This window comes from Lactuca virosa, chromosome 1 (genome assembly GCF_052849685.1).
Source record: "Lactuca virosa cultivar CGN04683 chromosome 1, Lactuca_virosa_CGN04683_v6, whole genome shotgun sequence".
Classification (NCBI taxonomy): domain Eukaryota; kingdom Viridiplantae; phylum Streptophyta; class Magnoliopsida; order Asterales; family Asteraceae; genus Lactuca; species Lactuca virosa.
The window spans coordinates 96,227,227-96,237,689 of NC_136426.1; the positions used below are offsets into that span (position 1 = coordinate 96,227,227).

Consider the following 10,463-nt stretch of genomic DNA (forward strand, 5'->3'; position numbering starts at 1 on the left):
ATATTAATTCTCACTTAACTTGTGATATACACATTCAATTATAACATTTAAAAAATATACGAGGTAATGGCTAGGTGAAACTTATGATATTGGAAAATAATCTTGAGACCATAGATGGATTTCTATAAACTGCAAACTGGCCGTAAATCTTCGATATCATGACATAATGTTTTCTGGTTAAGCTATATGAATCATTTCGTCAACATCTCCTTTTAGAAACACATTATGTCCGTCTGATTTAACTATAGATCAAAAAGAGGTATAAGTTCCATTAGCATTCCAAAAGAGTATTTCAATGATATCATATTTAAGGCCTATTTCCTTCATTTTGATTGAATCCCTTTGAAATTAGACGCTTCTTATATATCTCAATGTTACCATTTAAATACCTTTTGGATTTAGAGATCCATTAGAAACCAATAGGTTTCTTACTCGTTGGCAACTCCATGACATCCCAGTCATCATCTTCTGTTACTGACTTCATTTCACCATAAATGACATTAATTCATTATTGAGAGTTAAAACAACACATTGCTTGATGAAAGTTGATTGGATCATCATTCATTACGCTAATTTCATCCTCATGTTCTTGGATAAAAATGACACAATCATATAAAATGGTTTTTTTCCACGCAATATTGGATCTACTGAATGACATTCATTAAGGTTGTTAATGTTGATTTTATAGTTGGTGCTACATAAAAATCTTAATGGCTCTTGCTTAGGGACAATGTTAGGAATGTTTTCCTCTAAAACTGTGTCTTGAGCGACTATAAGTACAACACCCTAGTACAAAACTATAACTATAAAACCTCGGTAACCTAAAATAGCATATTCTTCTTAAATAATGAACAACTATATGTATGAAACATTCGTCATCGACTATAGTTATCAAACATTTGTCACCAAAATAATGTATTCTTCTTCAAAACAACACCTCTAATGTTTTATTCTTCTATAAACTCAACATTTTTAAGGAATCTTACATTTCATATTTAAAAAAAAATTAAAGAGACAAGGGATTATAGAACTTGTAGCTCCGAAGGGTAATAAAATAATATACCAACTAACAATTCTTAAGTCTAGTTTCTCCGTATGTGGCTTATTATAAGTCCTAGCTTCGGCTGGACAACCTGAATATGTAATTATATAATGCTTGGTCTTTTATTATTAGTTCAAAGATTGTAAATGAATTTTGTAGCTATTGTATTTAGAGCTTCTCTCAAAAGAGACTCTAGTAAGAAATAAAGACTGATCATATTTCCTATCGTATCTTTAAATGTTGGATTTCGTTGTTCAACTACAACATTCCTTTAGGTCTGGCTAACATGTTTATCATACATCCACATTATTCACCATGGTCAACCTTAATTTTCTTTCCATATTGTAAGATTCTTCTCACTCATCACATAAATATTATTCACTTGGCTAGATATGTTTGACAAGTATCAATAAATACTAAATCCATAAACGAAATATAAAAAAACAATATATCCCCATTAAAATTTCATTTTATATTAATGTATCTCAAATTATCTAAGACAACATTAATCAACAATCTTTTCCGAAAAAAAAAAACATTAAAACTCTTAAAGGAGAGAAGCCCAGATGCTCCAATGATCTTTTATGTGGGATTTGACAAGACTAGAAGGAAACTCTATATTATTTCTCTACCAACCAATAAGGACACGCATTAAGTGTTTTGCCTTTTAAGTGGGAATTGAGAAATATTAGAAGGAAACTTATGGGCCGATTGATAGTTGTTGTCTGGGAAAGTGCTTTTGGAAAAATATTGTCTGGAAAAGTTTACTGACTGGGAAAGAAATCATGATATTTGATTAAACATTTGATGGACTGTGCTAAATGATGAAAAATGTTCATTCAACCAGAAAGATATGGTTTTGGGGCTTTCTGGGAAAGAGATATCTTACCGGGAAAAACCCTTTTTTTTTATGTAAATCAAGCAGTCTTTTCAACCCATTCAGCCAGAAAAATCTGTTTGGACCTGGAAAGATGTCTATCAAACGGGGTCTTATGCTATATCCCGACCAAAAAATAAGTCCATGCAATATGTGCTTTACCTTTTATTTAGTACTTTCAAAATTAGAAGGAAAGTCTTTGGTGCATTTCTAACTAACAAGTGCATGCCATATGCATGTTACCTTTCAGATGATTAATTAACGAGTGATTTTTAATGAGATGGTTGTCAGGACGTACCCTTAATTATATGAATAGTTTTCATATCTGAGTATGCTACAAGTAACTTTTTTATTATTTAAATAGTTGATGTACATAATAACTATTACATAGTTATTTTTGATTCGATACTAAATCTAGTTCTTTGATGCTAACATTTTTTCATTAATGTTATATTAAAGGAAAAAAATTGTATTACTCTTTTTCATTATGTTATATCAAAGAAAAATAAAGGATATGGAACATCTTATGGAATTTAAAGTACTCATATTTTTTCAGTTTTCATTTTCTTTGTATTAGAAACGATATCTTCTCGCAGTAACTTATGAACATGTGATAGAAGACATTCATTAATGTGATAGATTTTGCCTTCATACAAGCTTCTCACAAATCATGTCAAGGAATGCCATGTTTTTGAATTTCTGTTTCTGAATGTTCTTACTACTATTTAATCCACGTACTTCCATCAACATAAGAGATATCCATGAACGGAGCTGCTTCAGCTTTGGTCAGTTTCTTTGCGTATTTAACCCTAAGATGGTTTACTGCTCCTGGACCAGAGCACTCATACTCTCCAAAGTAAACTAACCTGGAAATACATTCAAACATTAGGCAAGAAATGTTAGTAACATTGATCAGTTACATAAAATACAAATGTCGTAGTAGAATAATAAAATGTAGTGTTATATTGCACTTTTTGATGGTAGAACAATAGAAGCACCAAATGTCGTAGTATAATAATAAAATGTAGTGTTACATAAAATACAAATGTCATAATTGATATGGATCTTCGAGGATTTCAAATTAATGTGAGAATGCATGCATGCAAATAAGCATGTAACATAGATGGTTAACATGAGAATGCATGCATGCAAAGAAAATTTGAACTTTTATGATTGAAGTAAGGGGTAGAAAGACTAAAATAGCCATAACTGATCTCTTTTGTGGTCTCTCCAGTCATTCCAGCCATCTGGAGTAATAACTGCAGACATGAAAGTGTTTAAGTAGACGACAGTTGAATATACACCCCAAGCCCTACCAAGCCACACCTTGCCACTTCCTCCTATCTTACAGTTCACAAACGAAAACCCCGTTTTCTCTTTAGTTGAGGCTCTTTGTTGTGCTGCTATAGCTCCAATGGCCTTAGCACCACTGGGTACCGAGTTAATCTCACAATCCTGAAAGAAAAAGGTGGTTAAAAACATATACTTCTCTTTATCTAGGCTTTCTTGAAAGAGTGATAATTACTTGGTAGAGTGATCTAGCATTCCCAAAGATAAAATCTACCGTTCCTTCAATGTGACATTGTTTAAAATAATGCCTTCCTTCAGCATCATTAAGAGTGTCTTGAAATCCAAAAAACCCGCAGTTATAGAAAGTTGATTGATCTCCTCTGACTCTCAGTGCTACAGCTTGTCCTCCAATTGCACCTGGCGCTGGACGAGGAGCTGTGTTCTTTGCCATTCGAGAACAAAGCAGCAAGCATGTCAATATTCAATGGAAAAAATATGCTATTTTTGGAACTTTCGTATGTATGAGTTACTTGCATTACCTTAAAGCCGATGTCGTAAGCAATGAAATTTTTAGCATCAATGCAAACTGTGTAGCTGTAGATAGTGCCTTTTGATGAAGCTGCAGTGTCGTTCCAAGCGATCGTTGTCTTCTGAGAACCTTGACCTTGAATTATCAAATTGATTTTCTTTACGCCCACCAACACTTTCTCCCTGCCATAACAATAGCATGTTTGGTTTTTACATGTGTTGAACACAACTTATAAGTCAAGTAGATTGCATGATCATGAAACATTACTTGTATGTGCCTACATCAAGAATGATCAGTGTTAGTTTCGGGCTATTATCAGGAACAGCGGCCACTGCCTTCTGTAAAGTATTGAACTTCCCACAACCATTTTGATCAACAGTCAAAACAAGCTCAACTTTGTATTTTGCTACGAGTGCAGAGTTCCACTTACTGGCATCACAAGTGACCCCACTCCTCGTCGGACCGAGACTTTTTCCTATAAAAGAGAAGAACTCATAAATTCCACTTTGCTCAAAGATCCTTTTGATAAATATGACTTCAATGCCCGTTATAGAGATACTAGTGGTGTAAAAGGAGAGTACGAAGGAAAGGAGAGCAATGACCGTAACAGACGACCAAAACCAAAATCTGTTGGTATTCATGGCATTGGATTAAAGAATTGTGGTACTTTGCCCAGAACTATGACAGTTTTTTTTGTATTAGTAGGCTTGTTTCTAAAAGGCGGTTAGTTTGATAATGCGTTGTAATAGGTTGGTTTTAAGTGGGACCCATCAACTTTATCATTTCTTACTGTGTATTGCAAAACAGAAAAATATATTTTTATGATAAATTAAATATCTTATTATATTTTATTCCTACTTATCTTCATACAATATCAAATCTTGACATGTATCACATTTAATGAAATTGATAATATTTTAGTCCACTTGTCACTATTTAATATGAGCAGGAGGATAGTAAGAATAAAATATAGGAGGGTATTTAATTTCTTTGTTTTCATTTATAACTCTTACATGTTACAATTTTAGCTCTTCAAAAAAAAATTATCTCATTTTTATTTGTTTCTTTGATTATTAAATGACTCAAATTTTATCCCCAATAAAATTCAATATTTTCAGCCAAATGATACATTACATCTAGACTTGAATCAATTTATATGACGTTTTTTCAACTCCAATATATGCATAGAAAAATCTTTAAATTCCTTGTACCCCATTTTATGTCTTAACAATATTTGAATTAGTAAAAGTTGAATGGATGATCTAGAGTCACAGTGATAAATATACCAAAATCTACCTGCATAATAAATTATAAGATAAAAAAAACAAATCAGTATACATGCTACATGTGATATTTATTATTAAATACATGGAACAAATCAGTATACATGCTACATGTGATATTTATTATTAAATACATGAATGATATATAGATAATAATACTTACCTTGTTATGGATAATGAAAAGAAGAAAGAAATAACGTACGATCAAATATTATGAGACAATTTATTTAGCTTGAAGGGATAATAAACAAAATTTATAATACAAAAAGTGAATTGATTTGAAAGGCCATTCAATTATTTATTTGAGTTTGCAAAAACAGTGAAAGTTGGGTCAACAAAAACCCGAACCCGACTTGACCCAAACCTGAATAGGGAAAATAGGGTCGGTTATAATCAGGTCTAAAGCTGAAATTGGGTTTATCGTGTCAACCCGAATAACCCGTAATATAGGGTCGAGTTTCGAGTTTACATAATTTCGTATAATCGGTTTCGGGATAACCCGGTTAACCCTTTTAAGCCTATAATTAATAACCTGCTCTTACTGCTTGTAGTGTATAATGTTGTTTCAGCTTATATATTCACATTCACTTGTCATTCATGCAAAAGGAATAAGCCTAATCATAAACCCTCACAAGTTATTCTTTTGTCACCGAGTTCTCGATCCTCTTCAAGAAGATCACAATAAGAATAAGAAACTGACAAAATTTATGTAATTATAGTAACTTTTATTGTGTAAAAAATGACCACAAAATAACTAACTACAAATTAAAGCAATGAAATTTTATTTTGACATATTTGTCAAACACCACTGTTAATGTTGACAGAGAGCAGGCCAAACTAACCAAATATAATTTCTCAATTCAAGTATTCAACCCTTTTGGAAATGTATTGCACGATTGCATATACAAACTCCACAAACAAAATGAACTTTTTAATATTTTACACTTTCGATCCCTATACTTATAAGTTATTTGCTAAAATGAACAATTTTATTTTGTTTCATATTTAACTTGACTAATCCGACCCGGGTAACCCGAACTCTAATAGGGTCGGGTTTATGGTCAATTCTTTAAGATGAAAAACTTGACTAATCTGACCTGATTAATCTGAAACCCGATATGGTTGATCTAATTAACAACCCTAGGTCTACAAAAGAGTCTGCTTTTGTAGTTGTGTTATCATGAACAATGACATAAGCATACTAACAAAAATATATTTTGAACTATTTCAGATAAGCATAACGACAAAAATTACCTTTAGAAATAGATTTAACGAATTAATCATTTCAAACGGTATATTAATCTCCGATATTTCGGATTATACATTTCGGCATTTCAGATTAAATATTTTCTAAAACTAAATGATAACTAAAAAAACTACCATAAATTTATGATTTAGTGTTTAACTTAATTTGTATTTTAAGCTTAATTTATAATATAATATCGTTTTTAATTGATCTTTTAATTTTGTGATTTTTTAATATATTCAACATTGGTATATGTTTGAAGGTATTTGTAAGATATATTTAATGATATAACTTATTAAAATAATACATAAATTATAATTATATATTTTAGAATAAGTTAATCTATATGTGAGATATAATAAAGGTAAAAAAATAATTTATTTGATAATAAAAGATGTAAACAAAGATAAAATAAAAATTGGAGGGCTAATATTAACATATAAAGAGTTAGAAATGAAATGTATTCAAATTCTTTAGAATGAATTGATCTCATTGAAGAAAATGGTACTGTATCAAAACTAACCTATTTGTACAATAACCTATTTGTATGATTGACACGTTTTATAAAAACTCAAATAAAGTTGGATCAATAGAAAAGTTGGCTTCTGTAGTTGTTATGGTGAACAGTAACGTAAGCAAATTGATAAAAATATATTTTGAATTATACATTTTGGACATAAGATTATCGAAAAAAAATTGCACTAAGAAATATATTTAACTGATGACCCACTTCAAATAGTACATTAATTTTAGACTATATTTTGTGCATTTCAGACAAAAGAATTCCTCATATTTACGAATAGACGATAATTAAAAAAAATACTACCCTTATAAATGTTATGATTTAGTGTTTAACATATTTTGTAACTATGCGTTTAACTTATATTATAATATTATTTTTAATTGAGATTTTAAGACATTTTAATATGTTCAATATTAATATTTATTTGAAGGTATTCATAAGATCTTTTTAATGATATATTATATAAAAAATAATACATAACTTGTAATTATATAATTTGGAATAAGTTAGTCTATATGTGAGATATAATAAAGGTAAAAAAGATTAATTATTCAATAATGAAAGATATAAACTAAGAAAAAGATAAAAGTTGAAGGGCAAATATTTTAACATATAACAGGTTAAAAATGAAATATATTCAAATTCTCCAGAATGAATTGATCCGGAAAGAAGAAAATGATGAACCATTTCTCAAACCAACCTATTTCTAAAAAAATTTATCAAATTAACCAACCTATTTCTACAACCGTCACAGTTTGTTTTTACAACACTTTATCAAACTAATATACTTCTACAATCGCCATTTTACATACATATATGTGTATATATTCCATTTGATATAGATTACAAGATCTCACAACTTAATTCCGAATATAAAATCCAGATCTCATCTCATCTCATATACTCCCTAATAAATGAAAATACTTTTGACACTTGTAATATTCTTATTTATTTTGACACATGTCATTTTTCTAGGATTTTTAAAAGTGTTATTTTCCACTTATCATTTTTTGGGGATTTTAATTTTCTTAAAATAATATTCCAAAAAATTCTAATGGGTTATATATATATGTAAGGTTATCGTTCTATTAATTTGTTAATAAATTTTCATAAATGCTCCAAACGATTTGACTACTTTCGTAAATGCATTATTTTATAAAATATTTAATGTTTTTATATATATTCATATTAAATTTTTATTTTTAATAAACCTGTGTAATACACGAGTCTCACACCTAGTCTATTATAATAAATGAAAATCATTTTTACCAAATGTCATTCTCATTCTATTTGCCACATGTCATTTTTGTAAGATTTATTTATTTATTTTTTATCCACTTATCATTTTATGGTTTTTCCATTTTATTAAATTCTACATAATATTTAAATGTATTAATTGTAATAAGTGTAATAATAAATGCATATCAATTTAATTAATGTACCTTTCCTTTTAATTTTTAAGTTTTCTAAATTTAATCCAATTATTTCATTTGCTTGTTTATTTAAATTATTTGTTTAAATTTAAAAAGAAATGAAAAAAAATCAAAATAACAAATTGAACATTGCATTTTAAGAATTCAATATTTTTTTTTCTTTATAAATTCAAACTTTCTAAATTTGTCGATCTTCATTTTTTATAATAAACCCGTGGAGTTATACGGGTATAACAACTAGTTTGATTATATATCTGAATGCGTGTGTTTCTAGTTATAACAAATAAAATCAGACAAACAACAAAAATGTAGTGACTTATTAGCACTCTAAAAATCTCGAAGGAAGTTGGAATACCAAAGGAAAAGTAAACGAGACTATAACATTTCCAAATTTATGATCATTTTAAAAATTTTATTTTTGTTTATTTTAGAAAAAAGTATTTTTTTTGTTGCGGAATTGGTCCCAAAAATATTACTTCTAGGATCTTCTTGCGTGAATATAAATGTGCCGGCTATAAATAAACCAAAGAACCATCTTCTAGAAGTGTGTTGAACCTCATCCATGACCTCAGAAAGCAACGCCACATCGTAGTGTCGAGTAAGAAGTTGTCATGTTCGCTAAAAATAAAAACGTCACGACGTGGTCTAAGGATGCCACAACATGGTGCTAGGTCTTCAAGAATTTTTGATCGCGATAAACTCAAATCCCACGACGTGATCTAGTGATACCAAGACGTGTTGACTTCTCAGAAGGTCTTCTAGATGTAGAATTTTGCATCTTTTTCTTCTTAATGGCTTAGGACCATTCTCGACCTTTTTGTTTTGTAAAATTCTTCAAAAACGCTTCTTTTCATCTAGCAGGAACCCCATACTTATTAAAAAAAATATGGTATTAAATAATAATCTTCTAAAAATCTCTCGGCTTTGTCAACAATTAAGCTCCTTCACTGCTTCACTTTTATACTACAAAATAAGATCAAAAGACTAGAGAAACACATGATTATTCGGTAAAAATAAATAAAAAAAATGAAAACAAAAACTAAAAAGTAATCAAAAGAAAATGAAAATTCAAACTCTTAAAACATCGGCTTGCCTCCCGATAAGCGCTTCTTTTTGAGGAGTCGTGAGTCAGACTCCTTCCCACTCTACGTTGTTGTGGTTGGGAGTGGGTTCTCCTTTTGCTCCTTTTGCTCTTTTTGTTCCTTCCATCTTCTTTTGTATGCTTGTACCCTTCGTATGTACGCCTTCTTTGAGTTTTCTTTTTTCTTTTCATCGGTGTTTTATGTATGTTTTTGTTTCACCTGTAACGCTCTGTTCCGAATTGACTTCTAGTCTGAGGCTGTGGGCTGAAGGTTGGTCATCATAAGGAGTATGGCTCTATAGAAGGTAAGATCTAGGCCCATTTGGGTGCGGGTGATGTATTAGAAGTGATTCGGGTGTTCGGTTTGTGTTTGGAGCATAGGGGTATTTCGGTAAAGTGTTAGTTCGGAATCGGGCTTGTAACGAAGAAGTTATGGCCTTCGGAAGTTTCGTGGTTTTCAGGCTTAGCCGAGTACGCGGGGCGTACTAGTAAAGAGTGTAGTACGCTGGGCGTACCTTGGAGTACGCTGGGCGTACTGACCAGGATGGTCGCGAAGGTTCCTAGGAGTACGCTTGGCGTACCATATGTACGCTGGGCGTACTCCAGTCAGGTCAGAACCCTGTTTTAGGGTCTTGGACCCTATTTAAGCTCCTTATCTCATAACCTAACCCTAATATCTTCAGCCTCCATCCCTCTAAACCCTAGAAATCGACCCTTAGCCTCCATTTGAGTGATTCTTGAGCTTTTTGGTGATTTAGTGTGTTTTTGGTGCTTATTGTGGAAGAAGGAGTTCCTTGAGGAAGCATTGCTTGGCTTGAAGCTTGTGGATCCAAGCCCTAATCATATTGATCTAACTCCAGAAAGTATAAAGTTTGGATCTTGGTGGCTTTCTCATGTGGATCTAGTTGGGTTATGACTTGTTATGTTTGGACCTTGAAGAAGAAGGAACTTGGTGATCAAGCTATGGTTGGAGTCAAGCTTCTAGATCCAGAACCTTCATCAACTTTGCAAGCTTTTGGAGGTATAAAGTCTCAACCTTGTCAACTCTTTCATGTAGATCTACCATTGTGAGTTTTAGTTCATTTTGGTCCCAAGGATGGAACTTTATGGGCTCATGCATGATTTAAGACCATTTCCTTGGAAGTAGATTATCATTTTT

At 31.1% G+C, this 10,463-nt stretch overlaps 1 protein-coding gene across 1 annotated transcript; it reads right to left on the minus strand.

Annotated features, from left to right (window-relative positions):
• Positions 1 to 2,466: 2,466 nt before the first annotated feature.
• LOC145105734 (putative pectinesterase 14) lies at positions 2,467 to 4,452 on the minus strand. The gene is made up of 5 exons (XM_079042815.1): positions 4,006 to 4,452; positions 3,749 to 3,920; positions 3,445 to 3,651; positions 3,130 to 3,374; positions 2,467 to 2,785 (listed from the first exon to the last, which is right to left on the minus strand). Exons 1-5 carry the CDS (start codon positions 4,377 to 4,379, stop codon positions 2,641 to 2,643), a joined length of 1,143 nt encoding a protein of 380 aa, XP_078898941.1. The 5' UTR covers positions 4,380 to 4,452; the 3' UTR covers positions 2,467 to 2,640.
• Positions 4,453 to 10,463: the final 6,011 nt, after the last annotated feature.

What these genes read in the sequence shown, in the direction of transcription:
- LOC145105734 (XM_079042815.1), bottom strand. Translation starts at nt 4,379, where the DNA reads ATGAATACCAACAGATTTTGGTTTTGGTCGTCTGTTACGGTCATTGCT. An exon ending in CTTGATGTAGGCACATACAA is followed by an intron (nt 3,921 to 4,005) that starts GTAATGTTTCAT and finishes TTGTTATGGCAG; the next exon opens with GGAGAAAGTGTTGGTGGGCG. An exon ending in AGAGACCACAAAAGAGATCA is followed by an intron (nt 2,786 to 3,129) that starts GTTATGGCTATT and finishes ATGTATTTCCAG; the next exon opens with GTTAGTTTACTTTGGAGAGT.